Source organism: Etheostoma spectabile, chromosome 13, assembly GCF_008692095.1.
Source record: "Etheostoma spectabile isolate EspeVRDwgs_2016 chromosome 13, UIUC_Espe_1.0, whole genome shotgun sequence".
Lineage (NCBI taxonomy): Eukaryota > Metazoa > Chordata > Actinopteri > Perciformes > Percidae > Etheostoma > Etheostoma spectabile.
The window spans coordinates 4061779-4081319 of NC_045745.1; the positions used below are offsets into that span (position 1 = coordinate 4061779).

At 41.1% G+C, this 19541-nt stretch overlaps 2 protein-coding genes and 1 long non-coding RNA gene across 5 annotated transcripts in view; 1 reads left to right on the forward strand and 2 right to left on the reverse strand.

The window, feature by feature from the left end:
* lhfpl7 (LHFPL tetraspan subfamily member 7) overlaps positions 1–1975 on the reverse strand; it is a 134063-nt gene extending 132088 nt beyond the window's left edge. For both annotated transcript variants that reach the window (XR_004334575.1, XM_032532972.1), the window contains exon 1: positions 1225–1975. Coding sequence is in view for 1 of the 2 variants with exons in the window: in XM_032532972.1 (XP_032388863.1) it covers positions 1225–1575 (351 nt within the window). In the remaining variant the exon portion in view is untranslated. The remainder of the gene's footprint in view (positions 1–1224) is intronic.
* A 2053-nt stretch (positions 1976–4028) lies between these two features.
* The window catches only part of akap10 (A kinase (PRKA) anchor protein 10), a 16629-nt gene continuing 1116 nt past the window's right edge, over positions 4029–19541 (reverse strand). The window contains exons 2-15 of one of the 2 annotated variants that reach the window (XM_032532964.1): positions 16595–16642; positions 15527–15712; positions 12118–12609; positions 11136–11234; positions 10894–10978; positions 10626–10749; positions 9515–9651; positions 8499–8643; positions 7923–8090; positions 7608–7717; positions 6189–6268; positions 5188–5240; positions 4933–5025; positions 4029–4848 (exon numbers count right to left, since the gene is read on the reverse strand). In XM_032532964.1, the coding sequence (XP_032388855.1) occupies positions 4843–4848; positions 4933–5025; positions 5188–5240; positions 6189–6268; positions 7608–7717; positions 7923–8090; positions 8499–8643; positions 9515–9651; positions 10626–10749; positions 10894–10978; positions 11136–11234; positions 12118–12609; positions 15527–15712; positions 16595–16642 (1826 nt within the window). In that variant the 3' untranslated portion in view covers positions 4029–4842. Of the gene's footprint in view, positions 4849–4932; positions 5026–5187; positions 5241–6188; positions 6272–7607; positions 7718–7922; positions 8091–8498; positions 8644–9514; positions 9652–10625; positions 10750–10893; positions 10979–11135; positions 11235–12117; positions 12610–15526; positions 15713–16594; positions 16643–19541 lie in introns of both variants that reach the window. The other variant, XM_032532963.1, reaches the window with a different exon arrangement.
* The window catches only part of LOC116700107 (uncharacterized), a 17312-nt gene continuing 16841 nt past the window's right edge, over positions 19071–19541 (forward strand). Inside the window, exon 1 of the long non-coding RNA XR_004334576.1 lies at positions 19071–19080. This is a non-coding gene — a long non-coding RNA (uncharacterized LOC116700107). The remainder of the gene's footprint in view (positions 19081–19541) is intronic.

Here is a 19541-nt window from a genome sequence, read left to right on the forward strand (position 1 = left end):
TTTTTTTACACTTTTTTAAAGTTCTTTTTCCAATTGTTTTCCTCCAAATGCTATAAAATTGAAAAAATACACAAATTCAATGAAAGTATTAAACTGATTAGTTATTTGACTTGTGAGGACCGTTGTTGGGAACCATCCACGTTACTTTTTTGGACAATTTGTTTGAAAGAAACCTACATTTCTGATGTAGAAACTTTTTGGAAAAGGGTCAAATTTGACCCAAAGACAACAGGAGGGGTTAACATATCCCTTTCAAATGGTAATTCCACTTCATGCATAAATCAGAACTCCTGAGGTGGTTGGTGTAGAGTAGGATTTTTGTAGTGGGGGGGTGAAAGGCAGAGGGGTCCATACAGCCTTCCTGTAGGTGAACGTCCCTGTTACAAGTCTTCAAACATGGAAAATTGTCTTTGCTCTAACAAAATTAAAAACTGTCTCTCCCACAGCCTCTGCAACAATTTGCAACATCTCCAAACTTTCCTGAACCCTATCCAGATCAACATTGGCCCACCAACGTGATCAAATGCCCCCCCCTTAAACACCCCCATATGTGAGGGTGTTTGATGCTGGATGTGACTGCACATCTGTTGAAAGCGGGGTGGCCCGAAACACTCGCATACTCGATAACTAACCGGGTTTAATTTGACGATGAGGGACAAAAAAAATTGAAATTTCTGCCAACGCAGAGCCACTTTCCCAGCTTTGGTGTGTGTCTGGCGTGCTGGGCTGCAGATGCGGCTCTGTAGGATACACCCACATATCAATGAATCATTGCTTCTGACTGAAACACACCGCATCATCACCATATGTGGCAGGACAGACATAAGAGCCACAGTAAATACCACACATATGGTGTTTGTGTGTCTGTTTGTGTGTCTGTGTGTGTGTGTCTGTGTGTGTGAGACCACAGAGTTTCATCATGAGGTGTGAGCTAACCCTGATGGCAGAGTCACTGCAGCTTTAATACACCATTTCAATGATAAATGACTTGTTTTGGACTCAAAATCAACTTGTTTGTCTCAAATCAAGTCATTTCTTTAATTAGGTGTCATGCTCTTGATTAGACTTATTAGATTTAAAATTAGGATTTGAAGATTGTTGGATTCCTGCCCTGCTATCTGCTATTTCCTGGCTCCTTTAATGCCATATATGCCATGCCCTTCCCACTTGATGCCCCACATGCTCTCATTCCCCCCCCATGGGATGGACATGGGTGTTACCCACCTGCCAGGAGCTGGAGGGGATCTCTGCGAATTTGCCCAATCCCCCGAAGGTGTAGCATCGGTACATGTGGTCCAGGGACTCGGAGCAGTGCCACAGCAAGCCGAAGCTCACAGAGTCCTTGTTGTTGTGGTGGTGGTGGTTGTTGTTCCTCAGCTGGTCCTTAACAATCCAGGCTGGGGATATGAAGCTGAAACTGCACACAGCGACCAGAGCGGAGGAGAGGAGCACCCAGAAGCAGCCCACGCAGCTGAACATGGTGGCAGCGTGGGGCAGAAAGCCCGGAGACAGACCCAGATCAATCCCAAACCCGGCTTCTTCTTCTTTCTTCTCCCGGCCCAGGAGCGAATGCATTTGGAGCTCCCACCTTCAACAAGACATCAACTTCAGCCCGTCACCAGCACTGTACATCGGCAAAGAAATCACTGGACATCCGCAGAGGCAGCCCCGTGTGCGCGTGTGTGTCCAGAACATCTGGACTGGACAGACAAACCGCGAAGAAAACGTCCAAAAGTCATCGGGAGGAGTGAAAGGCGAGACAATAAAGTCAAGTCGTCCGCGCTCAGCCGGCTGGGTAAAACCTGACACACAGGCGCGCGCGCAAAATGTTTGGCACACCCAAAAGTGGACGCGCAGTCATACCAGTGCAGGTGCAGTTTAGTTTGAAGCCGCAAACACAAGCATGTCCCGGGGCCGCGGCTCTCCTCTGCTCCCCTCAGCGTCGCTCTGCCTCAGCACGGACAGCCGCGCGCTCTGCGTTTCAGAAAGAGTGCTTCTGGACTAACGTCAAACTCACAAGGGTTAAAACGGCTACTTCCGGGTGAGATTTTCAAAGTAAAATACCACGAGAAGAAGCGCGGCAAGTTTCGACCCTTCAAGTAATAATAAAACTGGTATCATGGTGGTTAAAGTTTTTAAAGGTTAGGGAAATGTAAAAAAAAACAAAAAACGTAAGGGGTTGTTCTCTAAAGGTTGCAACCTTAAGGGAACGTTAGGGGAACGTTCTGAGAACGTTTGATGTAACCAAAAAGTTTCGGGAACCAAAAATTGTTAGTTGGGTCACAGCAAAACAAAAAAATACTGCATTTCAATAATTAGAACTAAAGGGTCACAACACCAAATGTACACACGTTAGTTTACTTGCGGTCTTCTGAATTGAATATTTGGCCAACAGAAGAACATTTACTCAGTTATTGATGCTTAATGAGCTCATGGAAAAGCAACAACTAATCATATGAAAAATTACTCTATCCAACAATGCAAGTGAAACAATGGAAAGATGTAAACAATACCCAGGTAGGTTTTGGCACAACACTACCTCACTGGTTGTAACACATAACGACACTTCTCTGTAAATTTGGGAAATGCAACAATAAATTTTTCTAGTAAGATTCAGGCTGGTAGATAATGTCCATTTGGTCGAAAATTATTTAACAGAAATTGCTTTTATTCTGGAGGCTAAAACCCGCTCTTCCGGTGTTTTGCACCTCTCTTTGTTTAACTTGACAGATTAGGCGGTTAGTCGCAGGTGGGCTAATTGTCCAAACGCACCTTGCACCTTGTTAATGTAGCGTTATGTGCATTGAGTCGGCTTTTCATAAAGACTGAGACACATTGTAATAAAAACAGTACGTGTAATTATTCATTAAACTTCTTTTTTATGTTTATGAATTGTTGTTCCCTGCTAAACAAATACTTCTCAGCATCGACATGTAGGCTACAGTAAAATATGTTGTAAAACATCTCAGCCAATCAGGACTGAGGACAGGGACCCCTCGTTTGTATTGGGGTGGGCGTTGCCTCTGCACGTGCAGCTAGCCTCAGTCTGGGAACCAATAAGATTGAAGTCTCGTGGAGCAGCATTTAGCTTTACGAGATGAAATAGCATTGTGCTATTTAGCTAACGAGTGTGTGAAATATTCATCATACCAATTAGCTTTAGCAGCAGGCTAATTTTCGCCTTAAAATATACAAAACGGCAAGAAATAGAATAATCTCTTAATATTGTCAGGGTTCTTCCAAAGCAGATATTAAAATGCACTGTCAATACTGTACTGAAGGGGACTTCTGTGCCCTTTGGGGGGAACTGTACTTCACAATTTGTGGATTTTTCTGGAACCTTATAACAGACGCCATAGTAGCCCTACTAAAAAAAGTAGACGTACTTATTCTTATGTCAGAAATAATATTCTGTCAAAAATGCTCATTATTTTTTGGTTTTACCCAACATAGCAATACAGTGAACATCGCCCCCACCTGGTCACAGGTGAGAATAGTTCACCCTTAAGCAGTTTGCACTACTAGGCTTGTCACTTTTCCCACATTTGAACTGTTTTTGGTCTTGAAATTGATTTTAAAAGAAAACATAAGACTGTATAAAAAAAAAAAAAACAGCCAGCAGCAGACTTAAACCGGAATAACAAGACAAAAAAAAGAGGACAGGCAAACATTTCATAATATATGTATTTAAATCAAACACAATTTAAATATATTATAGATTAAGTACACATACATACATGTCAGAAAACATTAGTGGTACATAGTACCAAGAGTCTTTTATGGTTCTTTTCCAAATCTTGGTAAGGCTCTAAGAAAGAAAGAAAAAAAAAAAAAAAAAATGGTTTAACTCACTGAGCACACCAGTTGAACAGTCTGGTCATTACTGACCTTTATTTCAGTGATGCAGTAAAAAAATAAAAATAAAAACAACAGCGATCACCATAAAAAAGGACTATCATTAATATATGGGTTAAACCAGAAATCTATATATATATATAAACATTTAGGACATGGAGGAGAGTATTTCATCTTCTTCTACACTCTGTAAAGGTGCCAGGAGGTTCATATAGGAGGTCAGCCAGTCCAAGAATTGAATCAGCTCTTCTTCTGTTTCGTTGTCACATTTCCAAATGTTCTACAGTACGTAAACCGGCCCCGGTAGGACCGCTCACACCAGTGACCAGCAGACAACACTACTCCGGGGCGGGCTAAAGGAAGCGTGTACAAAAACTGTACAAAGCGGGTTTTCATCTGCGTAAGCCTTACGTGGCTGACCCTTAAGAGGGAGTTCCATCTAAAAACAAGGAATGGTTATAAAAGGTGTAGGGAGGAGTGTCACGAGGGAGTGAGAGTAATTCAGTCCTTCGGTCTTTGTCACGTCCTCCTCAGGTGCGAGATGAGAGACATTTTCAGACCGTGTGGCTCCAGCGACGCGCTAATGGTCCTGACGGCCATGCTGCTTCTTCGAGTGGGAGTGCGTTGTACGTTTTTCTTTCTTCAGCAGTAACTTCCTCCACTCTGACGAGAGCGCTTGGAGTTGCCTTACCTTTGACTACTACACGTGAACCCTAAAAGTTTCATGGAGTTGGAAGATTGGAACAACGATGTACTTTTACTTTTCCATTAGCCCATGCGTAAACAACCACTCACCCAAGCTCACAGTCACACACACACACACACACACACACACACACACACACACACACACACACACACACACAGACACACACACACTATGGGGGAGGTGATTAAAATGCCTCGTTCGTTCTCCGAGTGATGCAGTCCACTGTAGGGTGAACCCGGTGTGCAGTTTGTCAGTGGTCCTTTGGTTCCTCAGTGGGGTCATAACTGCAGACAGACAAAAGAAAACACTTAGAGAAGGACTGAGAAGACCAGCGCACGGCTAAGGGAGTCCTGGGCGAGGGTCTGCACCTTGGTGGCCTTGCCGGGGCTGTCGTGACTTGACTGGTGGACCACGTCGTTGACGATCATCTTGGCTATCTGCCATGCCATCTCCTCCTGGGCCTTGGGGGTCACAGCACAAACAATGACCCTTTCACTTGATATTCTTTAATAAATCATACGTCATGGGGCTGATGTCACAGTGAATTTCAAAGCGTGCCACTGAGAGCCTTGCTGTGCGCCTCCGACCGCTGAAACGTTCATGAATATTTTAAACGGCCTCACCTCATCTGAGTTGCCTTGGACCCATTTCTTCATGGCTTGAGAAAACATGGAACCTAAATGAGAGGAGAGGGAACGCTGAGTAAGACAAAGTGACTGCATGAGTAAGCACAAGTAACGAGCAGTGTGTTCATTTCAACTTTCCTTTTTTATTGAAAATTAGTTTTTGGTTCCTTTTTCCACCATTCATCATTTAAGACATACTGTACAGTCTTTTTCCATATCAAAACGAGCTTTTATGTTTAAAGCACCTTCTGACTGGACTTACCAGTAAATTTTCATTCCATTTCATCTTTCAGACTTTTCACACTAACTGTACATGCAGATTTAACACCTTTCTAATTTGATCTCCTCACTCTTTTCTTTTTACTGAATCTCACTGACATTTTACAGTAACGCTACAGTAGCTATATTCTGAATTATCGTTATTCCCTGTTACTTATTATGTTGTAATTGTAGGCTCTGTGTGTTTTTCTTTGCTGATTTCCATTTTGAAATTTTGGTTGTGTATGTGCAATGTTTTTTTGTGGTATCTTGTTCAGGACCCCCTCAAAAGTGAGATGGTACATCTCAAGGGGTTATCTTAATAAAAGAATTTCAAGAATTAAAAAAAACTGAAGTGCAGGCTAGACTGTCCCAAGGTGAGCTAACCCTGACATATTTAAGTAATTTGTGCTTCAGGAGTATCTGTTTTCTGTTTGGACTGGAGTTATTCTGTAGCCAAAATGTCTGCTACTCTATTGTAGACTACAATAAAGCACTGTTGGATATAATAACTAAAGATTATGTATGTTGTCTTGCAGCGAAGGCTGTGAGCTGTAAGGAGAATGGGAGCAGCCACTAGACGAGGTTTATATTCATGGGAGCAGAGTGGATGTTTCTCGCTGCAAGGAGGAATGAGATCAAATATGGCAGAAGTGAGGGCAGAGTGAGAGGAAAATAATGAGAGAGAGAGAGAGAGAGAGCGGGTAGAGAAGAGAGAGACAAGTGGGGGTGTATCATGCCTTTGGATTTCTTCACGTCCGGCTCTGGCTCTGCCTCCCTGATAAACTGGCCCATCTCATTCACCTTCCCAAACGTCATCCTTCTGGGCAGAAGAGGAGGAGAGGGATGAAAACAGCACACTGAGCCTCAGTAAGACCATTATCTTGAGTTATTTTTGGACAGGATTTTTCAAACCATGCTCATAAAACACTTGGGGGGGGGAGTCAATAAAAAAAAGAAGCAGTACAAGCATTAAAGCCGAACAGCATGGTTAAAATGTGACGATCATTTTTTGTCTGTTTTCATATAAAATATCCTTATTATCGCGGTGGATTAGGCGCACTGCCCTCAGACAGGAGGAGGGCACAGGGCGCGCAGCTGTCAACAAACACTTTTCTTTACCATTCCTTTCCCGTTTTCGGATTAGTTGAAGTGATGTGGCTAGCCCAGAACGTAGTAAATCATAGGTTTAGATGATTTATTGAGAGAAAGAGAGATTATCGCCTTGACAATATTGCGGTGTTTCTTATTGCATAGCTGATAGATGTGCAGATTATTTAATATAACTTGTGCAGCCACGTGTTGATTTAGGTTGTGTTGGGGCGATTTGCAACCTAGGTGGAATTACCAGTAAACAGACCAGCGCGGGGGAGCCACATGCTAAGCTATTAAAGGTGTATTACACTGTATGCTCCATTATGGACATGTGTGCAAAAATATTCTCAGTTTGTGTTACTGAGCAACATGTTACTTTTATGTTAATTATTACAGAGAAATGAATGTAATTCTTAATATTGTTACTTGTTATATGCTAGTGGCTATAACATTTACTTTTGGTAAATAATGTTCATAGTAAATCAGACGCTTATTAATGTGCATTATTATTTGCTTTTATTTCAGAACCACGTCCAACTTCACATGTAACGTCAAATACAACTTCATGTTGGAGCTGTAAATAAAAAATACGTCTAAGACATCTGCGGTTCAAGTTCTTACCTGACCCCCTTGACCCACAGTTTTCAATCGTTTTTACAAAACTACAGTCTATATTTTTGTAATATAATGAACTATTTATTTAAACTATTATTTATTATTATTTTGAAACTATTTCAGCTTGTGTAGGCCTATCAGTGCTTTCTGAACATATTGAACACACTTTTAAAAAGGCCGTGATACTACCGGAAACCGTACTAATTTTAGTCACTATAACTGTGAGGTTCCATGTTCATACTGTTACATCCCTACAAACAGTAGGGTGGGCGATAAAAGGAGATAAACATTAAAGAAAACAAGGGAGATTACCAAATGACAAATTAGATAACAACAAATACCTGAAAACATGCATTTAAATAGATTCTTTAGAATACATTTTTAGCCAGATTAATGCTAAACAAAAATGGTAGTTAAGCCATCTGATACATTAGCCAAAGAAAACTCACCCAGCGTATGGCCGCTGGTACAGGGACTCAGGGTCCAGGCTGGCGACGTCCACCGTGATCGCCTCGTCAAAGTTCTTCAGGATCTTGATCGCTGCCCTTTTGGTACCTTGCTGTATCGTAAAGACACAATGAGCTGAATGTCGGGCAGCATTACACTGTTTTCAATGAATCCAACTAAAGATGAACAACCACAACCTTTTGGCATTAGCAAAAATATCTTTACTATTCATGTAATGAGGCAGAACAGGTCTAAATGTCAGCAGGCGGGGGAACATCCCCACAGGGGCTGAAGATGAGGGTTAAAGTCGGGGTCACCTGAGTCTGAGAGCCTTCGCTGGCATTTGAACTTGAGCGCTCGTTGTCTGCAGGCCCGCCCTGACCCGGAGTGCTGACATTCACAAACTCGTCTGCCCGCACCGAGTTGATGAGGTCACTCAGGTATTTGTAGTAAAGGTTGCTAGACAGGAAGCCTGGCATGTAGACCTGAACAAATGCAACACATAACCAACTCTGTTAAGAGAATAATGAGCTCCGTGATATATTTCTGGGCAAGTTCGCAAAGGTTTGTTACTGACCTTTTATGTGCTAACAACAGCTTTCATTTCATTAAGGCAGGTGCATTTGTCAGTGGTATAATAGGACAATTCATCAGTGACTTACAACACAAAACCTTTAGGAGGATCCTATTACATTCAAGAAAACAGTTCAAGGAGATGACTTTTGAAAATATCTAATGAAGCATTTTAAAGGGCATTGTAAATAAATTGAAGCTTTTATATGTCTATGACTCAGGGTGCTTTATTTCTTTTTTCCTCTACTTATTAAAATAACATAATAGAAGACCCATATTGTAGATAATGCCCTTGGTGTGTGATTATTTGAGAATCGGACCTTCTCCATGGTGGTCCAAGCCTGTCTGAGTGGAGTGGTGAAACAGTCGGGGAGGGGCCCCCCCTCTCGGCAGATATTCGACTCTATCTCCATCCGCACAGAGTCGCCAAAGCCCAGAGGGTTGGTAGCCTGGAGTGAGAAATACCTGGAGCAGGAAATAGAGCAATCAGCGGCTGTGTTCAGGTGATGAGGGCACCTAGACAAAGATCTGAATCAATACCCAATTCATAAATTGCAAAATTGCATCTTAAACGGAGGCTGTAGTTCCGCTACCCCTGGTCGGTAGGATCATGTGTAAAAAGGGTGGCAGTATCAATTATATCTAATTATTAATGAAACGGTGGCAAATATGAAATGCACACAGCTAACTTTGCATAATATAAATATACAGTATATATATATATATACACACACACACACAAAAACATTGGTAATGGTAGCTAAAACTATATATTACCTCCTGTAATTACAAGAAAATGGTGTCTGACAGCCTTCTTACATGTGTTTGGTTCCTTATCTTATGTCAGTGTGTGTGTGTGTGTGTGTGGGTGTGGTGTGGTGTGTGTGGGTGTGTGTTGTGTGTGTGTGTGTGTGTGTGTGTGTGTGTGTGTGTGTGTGTGTGTGTGTGTGTGTGTGTGTGTGTGTTTTTGCTTACACGTGTGTTTGTGTACGTCGGTTTCTGTATGTATTATTTGTAACTGCGGACACACTCTTACTGTTTTTATTAGGGTTCAACTCCTTCCGCTCTTTCCTCTGTTATTTTTTTTTTAATCTTATTTTTTGGTCTGGGGACACATTCATGTCTCAGCATATTGTTTGTAATTTAAATAAAAACATGTGGTCATAAAAAAAGAAAATGGTGTCTGAAACGAGATACAGTTCTGAGACTAAAAAGAAAACAGTAACAGAAATGATTTTAACATATTGGCAACTCCTTAATATAAGGCCAAACCCATTCTTTTAACATCAATATCTGGGTGTTTTGGGGACTCTCAGAGAAGCTGAGAGAAACCTACTTGTCGTAGAGGATCATGGCATCATTTTGAGCCTCCTGGCCATCGTACTGGCCCTTTTTAGCTGCCAGCTGGTTCTGGAAGTTGTCTGCCGCCAGCCAGAACTGCAGTACATTCATCGCCTCCTCCTTTTCCATGTACTGCAGGGAAGAGGGTGCAAAGCTCACAACAATTCAATTGAAAGTCCATGTGAGTTTTTGCAATTTCCTTGTTTTCTTAAAAAGGTCCCATGGCATGGTGCTCCTTGGATGCTTTTATATAGACCTTAGTGGTCCCTAATACTGTATCTGAAGTCTCTTTTATATAGACCTTAGTGCTCCCCTAATACTGTATCTGAAGTCTCTTTTATATAGACCTTAGTGGTCCCTAATACTGTATCTGAAGTCTCTTATATAGACCTTAGTGGTCCCCTAATACTGTATCTGAAGTCTCTTTTATATAGACCTTAGTGCTCCCTAATACTGTATCTGAAGTCTCTTTATATAGACCTTAGTGCTCCTAATACTGTATCTGAAGTCTCTTTTATAGACCTTAGTGGTCCCTAATACTGTATCTGAAGTCTCTTTTATAGACCTTAGTGGTCCCTAATACTGTATCTGAAGTCTCTTTATATAGACCTTAGTGGTCCCCTAATACGTATCTGAAGTCTCTTTATATAGACCTAGTGGCCTAATACTGTATCGGAAGTCTCGTTCTTATAGCCCTAGTGGTCCCTAATACTGTATCTGAAGTCTCTTTTATATAGACCTTAGTGGTCCCGCAGACATTCCGCACCCGGTGGAAATTAGGAGTTAGTATGTGCCATTTCTGAGTCTGTAGCTTTTGAGTCACTTTGGAGCATAACAATAGGTTGGGCGATTGTGAAGAGAGCATCCACAGGTTTTTTTTGTGTTTAGTTAAGTTTACTGTGTCCTTAGTTTGTTGCTACTGTGACAACAGAAATTCTCTCTAGAATAGGCAAATAAACCATTTTTTTTTTGCGAGAGAGTGGCAAGAGACGACAAGTGGCAATTTTTGTACGAAAAAAAAAACATTGCAAACCAAGCATTGGTATAAAAGTGTGTTTGGAATGAGAGAAATAACTCCTGTTTTGGGACCCGAAGGGCCCACTCACCTCAGAGAAGTAGAAGAGCGCTGACTCACAGAACAAGATGTCAGCTAGGAACACAGAGCCACTAGTCAACACTTCAATCTGGTATTTACAGAAATGATGGCTCCGCAGGAATTCGCTAAAGTGCCTGGAAATGAAAGAGCAAGTTGGAGACGAATACGGGCGCTACTGTGGATGCCAAGAAAGAACAATGGCTGCACTTTAATCCTAATGTTAAAACATAGCGTTGCATGTATTAACTCCTCTAGAAAAGGAATAGACAGAAACTCACTGTTGCTCCAAGATGGTGAAGACTACCGACTGTGCAATGACAAAGCAGTTTGGGTCCACCATGCCATCCTCTCCACATATCTTAGCTACATGGAGGACAGACTCATTAGAGAAATTTTATTAAAGATAGATGACTTGCAGTTTTTGTTTGCTGAAATCCAGAACACGTAAAATATGGAGTCAAATAGGGAGTTTTTTTTTTTTTTATACAATGAATTCCTATTGGCAACATCTGTATCTTACCAACTATGTCGGTTCTGATCTGTTCTGTGATGGGGATGGGCCTCACGGCGTCTGGAGAGATGTACTTGGTGAAGATGGTAACTGCTTCTTTCTCTAGAGCTGAAAAAAACAATAGAAAAGACAAATAGCTGATCATTCAGTTATACAAAACACACACACAACGTTGGTATTGTTATAAGATAAACTTAAAAAATGTGAACCCATCCCTTAAAGCTGCAAAAGACAACTATGAAGTTGGGCTACGACAGACAGATATAATAGATATTTATATGATATAGAATAGATATCCCACATAGATCAGATTTCAGGGACCATTTACTGTGACATAACCCCAACTGTTCCTTTGCCACACACCTTTTTCTCTTGCTTTCTTTTTTCTTCTTTGTAGGATTAACTTGAACTGTGTTGTGTTAATTGTTTAAAACAATATATATATATATATAAATATCTTTAAAAAGTGTACAATGTATGATACTCTGAACATGTTGACTTGATAGTTCAATAGAAAACAATGAAAAAGGGTTAAAAAATTCAGGTCACTTGTGAGAAATATTTTTGGTGCACATGAAGTGAGGAATAGAAAGTTAAGGGCAAAATAAAAACAGCCAGAAAGGTTTCTCTCCCCCATACCCCAACATTAGCCATCTAGCCTTTCAAATGTAGTGCACATTTAAACCTCCTTTCCAGAAAATCAACAACGCTATTTAATGCACATTTCCATCCACTACTGTATTACAAGGAGCTGGATGTATGGCGATGAAAAATTGGTGGTGCTAATTCTCCACCCCAATGCCTTTGTAGAAGAAACAAGTCAAACCTCAAATAGTGGGAAACATGATGGAATATTTTGGCATTTAGGTTTGTTTTCATGTGTTAATCTGAGGAGGGTTAGAGTCTCCTCATTGCTCCACACAGATCTGATGTGTTCATCTGCACACTTATATGAACACAAATATAAAGAGAAAGGGTAAAAGTGACTCACTTTTCATGAGTTTGTCTGAGAGGTCTCGCAGGGCGCTGTTTGACAGCATCTTGAAGGGAGTCCCTGTCTGGGAGGGTGCCTGCCTGCTGGGGGTTCCCGCTTGAGGGGTGCTAGGTCTCAGACCTGCTTCTGTGCTGAAAGAGTCCCGCCGCTCTGGGTGCGCTGCCAGGCGTTCACTGCTACTGTCCCGGCTGAGAGCATTGATTGTGTGTAGGGCAAGCTCCGGGAGCTCTGAGCCGCCAGGGGAGGCGGGGACGGGCTCGGCCAGAGAGCTGTGTTTGACAGAGTTTAGGCTGTGCGCTCGGACCCGCGACCAGCTGGTAGAGCGGAAACTCTCAGCCTCCAACCAGAACCGAACCAGGTGGTCAGCGCCCTGGTGTTCCATGAAATGCATGTAGTGGGGTATGGCCACGTTGTCCCGAAGGACATGCTCCACCGTCTTTGACAGCCGAGAGCGGTCCTCTTGGGGCTGATAGTTCACACTGGAATGACCTGGAACAAACAAATATACACGCAATTAAGCAATCACCTTAGCAGAGGTAGCTATAAGCTTCAAAAGTTAAAGCGTAACTTTTTAATCAAAATAAATTAAAAACTGTGTCAACAATGTATTTCTTGCTACAGGAAATTCCAGAAAATTCGTATACGACTATAGCTTAAGAAAATTAACATTTTTAAACAAACAAATTACTTTTACTACCTTTCACACATTCTTTCCAACTCTACATTTGAAGGTAATGCAATGTAAACTATTTTGAATATTGTATTAACCCTGCGATGTTTTACAAACCTGCAGGTAAAAAATTACATTACTATGCAAATTATTAGTAATGTATCTCACTTTTAAAGACTTAAGGTTATGGTGTTGTGGTTAGAAGAACATACAAACGTCATGGAGAAAACCCCTGCATTCACATGACAATAAGATTCATACTGCCTTTAAGCACACATTAGACACTAAAGTATTCCACATTACTAACAGACTGGGCAGCCTACTTTCTATTATTTACAAGGAAATAATAGGAAAATAGAAAATAAAAATTGCAGGATTTTGATGGGAGTTGTGAAAGTGAAAGGTAAGAAGTGGATTCTCTGTGTTCAGCTCTCCTATTTTAAATGGAAATTTGGTCCACACTAAAGGCTGCCACGAGCTGAATTTTAACTGCTGGACATTTGTTTTGAAAATCATGTGAATGTGTGGCTCCCAGAATGTCTGTCTCAAGCTGGCCTTGGACTATGCAATTACACAGATGACTTAACGCAGACAAACTCAGAATCCCACGTCAACAGCAACAACAGTGTCTCCCGTCCATCTCGTCATTCATGCGTATGAATTGGTCAGCAATAACTGTGGCAGCCATAGCAACCTTTGACAAGTCTCCTAACTCCTAGAGATGCCACAGGACTTGACTTTACTGCGTCTCAAATAGAGACTGTCTGTTTGAATAGCATCCATCATTCTGGGGGACTGCATTCACAATCACAAACACATACTACCAAAAACCAAATAGACAAGGGAATGGCTCATGAATACAAACACTTGCTGGATTATCTGCAACATCCGTTGCAACAGAGTCTAGACTCTGTTGCTCTGATTCATAATCCAGCAAGTGTGGACTGAAGGCTTTGTGGTGTTAATGTTCAAGAGGTGTCACTCAGTGTGAGGCGCTTATCAATCAGCCTCTTCAGATTCCTCAAGATCACACAGTCAAACCCACGCTGATAAAATCCCAACAACCTGTGCAGCATCTGCCGGCATCAGATCATCAAACGGCACCTGCTTCATTTGAATATCTTTTAAGAATCACTCAGTGTCGGTTACAATGCCCCTTCACATGTGCTACATCTGCTCTATACTCTTTTAACTGCTATTAAAAGAGAGCAAGGAAACCTCATGATCATGTCCAACATGATGCTTTTTACTGCTAGTCACCTCCCTGACCTGGCCCAGAGAGATTCCTTTTTAACTTCCACTATCTCCACAATGGCTCTAGGCTGAACTACCATGGCTGCCTACAAGCCATAACCCACCTTGCCTCTCCTCCTCCCTCCCTTCTTCCTCGTGTTAAAACCACAGCCCAGAAAACATTGGTGCCTGGTGTTTTTCATTCAGAGTTTTTTTTCTTTTTTTTTAAAATCCAGGCTGTGGCACAGGTTCCTCCACCTCCGTCTGACTCACCCCAGCTATTGTCTGGGCAACTTGCTCGTGCAGTTCTTGCCACTGCTGTCATTCAAACGTGTCAGCTACACTAAATATATACTGCCTCGTATCATGGCGTCTAACGTGGCTAACCCAGTACCATTTTAGGGCTTGTGATGTAAGGGAGGAGTTTCTTCACCATGTGACTACACAACAGGACGGACTGTAAGGCCAGCGTTATCCTGACAGGCTTTGGAATGTCTGAGCGCCACGTCAAAACTAAGGCATGAAGTTGTGAGAGTGCGTCACACAGAATTAATGACGGGATGTTTGCCAGTTGCACAAGACAAGTGTGCCGTTTAAGCCATTTTAGTGATGCATGAGACACACTCAGAGGCATACTGTAGCTACAGCACTTTACTTTGAGAAATCTAATTATCCCCTTTAAGTTAAACAGGAGCTTATGAAGCATGAAGTTTGCAACGTTTATGTTTCATTATTGTATTGAAAATGTTTACATATTATTGTGCATTTAGATCTTATTGGTATGTTGTGCTTTCATCATTTGGCAGGCCCTGCAAACATGCTGAAATTAAAATAATAAAATACTACGCATGCAGATTATTTGATTCTTTTCTGTTGAAATATTTGGTTTCAGTCACCTGACATGACTCAATTATTCAGTTAATACCCAAACATTTTCTGGTTTCAGCTTGAATGTAAGGATTTCTCCTTAATCTTGTCAAATATGATAGTAACACAAATATATTTGGGTTTAGAGCTGTAGGTCAAATAAAACAAGAAATTCAAGAAGAAGAACAAGAAAAGATGTCACATTGGACTCTGGAAATTAAAGGGTCTTTTTCAATATTTTTGGACATTTTATAGACGATTAAAATTCAGCAGATTAATCAATAACTACAATAATTGTTAGTTGCAGCTCTACTTCTTCTACTGTTGCCTCTGCTATGTATTGTTTGCATTTACTACAACATAAAATCATAAAACAAAGACTATAACTTGCATCATACCTCCTTGATAAGTCACTGACTGACATCAGACAATTATGTCCGTATTGTAACCCGTTGAAGTACAACAGACCCATATTTTTTAATTACAACAACAAATGCTGATTTCCCATCTTAAACAACTCTTTAGTTACCTTTCAGAATATACTGTAGCTCATATGTATACGGCCAAATGTTTGGTTCTTTCATATGTTATCATTACTAAAAGCAAAACACAAACACATGAATGCAGGCTCTGTACCAAGATCTCCAAAGTGCGCCGCCTCCATGTGGCTCGGCTGTTTCTTGAGGATGGCGGTGCGACCGCGGGCAAAGGAGTCCATGTTGGCAGAGATGGCGTTGATGGCCACATGGCTGGGCCCGGCAGCTTCCTGGATGGCATTGTGGTTCCTCAGTCCAAGTGATGGAGAGTGAGGGCTGGGTGGAGCTGTGAGTAGAGGATGAAGGACAGGAAAAAAAGGCATTAGAGGAAAAAAGAAGAAAATAAATAAATTGATATCAAAAGTTTTGAGTGGCCTGAATGTATGAAATCAGTGTGACTTGAATGAAAAGGTCTTTTTAGTGCAAGTTTATCAAAGAGCTCACAGTTAAGTGTAAAGAGGCCTCAGGGTGTGAAGATGTTTGAGAAGACAGACTGCTCACTGTTTAATTGACTGTGAGCTGTATGTGTTTCACTTAGTAGTTTGAGGGCAAAATGTTGGTCTTGTGACAACATAGCCAGCAATGATTTAACATAGTAAACCAACTTCAGCAAAGAACCATTTAAATCTCAGTTCTAACAACAACACACGCAAAAACATCTCAAAGAAGGGTTCAAAATGATCCCTTTTGTTGTTCTGTACACGCTCTACCAGGCGGAAGCTCACCTGGTAGAGCGTGCCCCAAGTTCCACGGCTCAGTCCTTACAGCAGTGGCCCGGGTTCAATTCCAACCTCCCTATCCTGTGTACAACTGTCCTATCAATTAAAGGCCAACTTGTCTGTCCACCAACCAAACGTCTTGTTCAAATGTATACAGCCACTCTATATATTACTATTGTTTTTTGGGCTGTGAGTAAAGCAAATCTACCAGCATATTATAACAGCATTTGGCTGGTGGATGATGCTAATTTTAATTAATACTATTTTCTCTTTTACATCTCAACTTAGCCAAGTGGCCACAAATGCAACCACAAATACACAAATAACCACAGCTTTCAATATTAAAACATTCTTGTCTGTAGTGTTGTCATGTCACTTTAAATCACACCACTGAAAAAAACTCATTCATAACCTCACACAGGTGGTGGTGATGATGGTGATGAACTCACCTCTATTGACTTTAGCATCGGTCACTTTCTCAGGTTCTTTGCTTTTGGCTGTGAGGAGAAGAAGAGATAGAAGAAGAAGAAACTTTATTTGTCACATACAGTCATACAGTAGGGGCAGGTAACCCACCCCTAAGCATTAGGGGCAGTAGACACTGACAGCCACATAGCAGTGTCCCGGGAGCAACTTGGGGTTCAGCGTTTTGCTTATTTCCCAAGGACACTTTGACATGCGGCCGGAGGAGCCGGGGATCGAACAGCCAATCTTGTGATTGAAGGACGACATGCTCTGTTGTAACGGAAGAAGCATTCACGTACAATACAGAGTGAGACCAGCGAGCGCACAATCCATAAATAATATGATCCGTTGACAAGGGAGGTAAAGGGATGGTAGGGTGTCACCGGAAAGACTGAAACTCAATACCTGGCTACATAATGACAGTGAGTTAAATGATATACCAAAAAAGCGAACTTCATTCACTGCAGACCTGATTCCAGATGAGGGGAAAAGGGGGAAGCGGTGTTCTGAGCTGTGAAAAGTCCTCTCAGTCTTGCTCATTATAAAGTAAGCTGGACTGAGAGGGCTTTGATACTGTAGGTCAGCATTAACAGTCCTTACAATTTGTGACATTGGTCTAACAACACTGGTAGGTTAAAGTCCAGTGGAGGTGAATGTATGACAGTTTACACCTGAAGCCCCAAAAAAATACATCATAAATCATGTGGTCTAATCTAAAACTATTGAATACTACACATATTTGAAGCCCCTCCAAAGCTCTGTGGAAAACTGTCAAATCAAAACATGAAATATGGATGAAATATGTACCCCGCAGTGGATTAAGGGCACAGTGGCAGACATTGTGGCAGCCACTCATCAGAGTGACTCACCATTTATATCTTCAGATTAGGCTGCTGCTGCAAAGGGCGGTCAGGATAAGTATCAAATTCAAGCACTGACATTACCAAATGGACTGGGAGGCCTGGGCCTCTGGTCCAGAAGATGCTCTTTCAGAGAGATATTTTGGACTGAGCTGTTTATGTCCCAGAGTCAAAGTCAGTTGGGACTGTCTGTCACAAGCAAACAGCTGTGACTTTTAAAAAGCTCCAACAACTTTGTCAGTGCTGAACTGAAATATGGTACAAAAAAAAAACCACCAGATGTTTCTACTCCAAATGAAAATTCATAGTTCTTCACAGTTATGGTGCAAAGCTGCACCATAACTGTTTTGCATCAGCCTGTACTTATATATATTATATTTTTTTAAAAACTATCTGACATTCTGATGCTATATTTGCCAAATTTATATCAATAGTATGGACAAACTATAACATGCAATGTCAGTATAATGCTATTCCAGGGCTGTAGGTGAACCAAATAAACCAACAAATGAGTGCAACAGTGGGAAGCACAATTCAACCATCATGATGAGATGCTACGATTAATGTTCTGGTAAAAATATATATGGCTGTGCAAACAGCAAAATGGAAATATAGCATGGATGGGAGGAGATTAAACATCAGCTCAAACAGAAATAAAGTAGTCTGGATGTACATTGCTGGGATAAAGGCTGACATCCCCTCTTGCTAGCTTTGCTATCGGGTCTTAGCGCTGCCCAGGAGGGTTGTGATTGATTTAAAGTAAAACAAAAGAGCCAGAGCGTTGTTTTCCCTATCCCAGAATAGATAAGTAGTGTAGCCAGGTGAAGATGGTCTGACAATGCAAGACGAGAGAGAGAGAGAGAGAGAGAGAGAGAGAGAGAGCGCAGCATCTTTTATTAAAAAGAAAACTAGAACCACCTACACACCATGGGGATAGCCTCTAAAAGCGCTCTATTATTGACAGTGAAGTATCAAGATTTGTCACAGTGAATGACATGAACATGTCTAAAGGACAGGTGGGACACAATGTTGTGTGGGCCAAACTTAACTAAAGTGAATAAAACTAAATGAACAGAGAAAACGTCAATCCCTTACAAAAGATATTCATAGTGGCAAATCGATTTGCTATCTATTGTTCAACATGGATAATTACAATTTAACTTTAGGATCACAATGTCTTAGCAAAACTTGAACTTTGCCGACACATTTCAACCATGCCTATACCAAAGGCTTCGCCTACTTCCTGTCAGTCCTGAGTGTCACCCTGGTTCAGGACGTTGTAAGTGCACTCTCTTTAATATTTCCTCATTTTGGAGAACTGCGGTGTCAGCTGATTTCACCACTGCAGACTATGAGGAAAAACCAAATAAACACAAAACAGACTTCTGCTGAAATCTGTTTCCCAATCACACAGCCATTCTGCTCCATCATCGTATTGGTGCTCTTTTAATAAAGCAATGAGACAACTGAGAATATGCAATGCTTCATCTTTAAATACACTTGGTCTGCAATTTCTTAGCTACACCTAGAGAAACTGCTGTGGTCTAATACAACAACACCTGTAATAAATCCTACAGGCTCAGAGTAATTATATTATAATGTTCAGTTTTGTTAACATTGTGTTAGAGAGATGTCCATTAGACTTTATTCAATTGTGAGGGATACAGGTTGTGGTGCTGCTTTGCACCATAACTATTTTGCATCAGCCTATACTTATATATATATATATATATATATATATATATATATATGTGTTATCTGCAAGTTGGTCCGCTGTGCGTGAACTTCAGCAAGGCTACCAACTTGCAGATAACTGTGCTTATGTTCATTTATAACCAGAAAAGTTCATTATTTGCCAAAAGCCAAATGACAATGCTTTTTTTCTTTCCTTCTCGGAGACAAAAAAGCAGCAGCTCTTGTTCGAGATATATATATATATATATATAAAACAAAACTATCTGACATTCTGGTACTATATTGGCCAAATCTATATAAAAAGTATGGACAAACTATAACATGCATTTGTCAGTATAATGCAACTATTCAGGGGCTGTAGGTGAACCAAATAAAC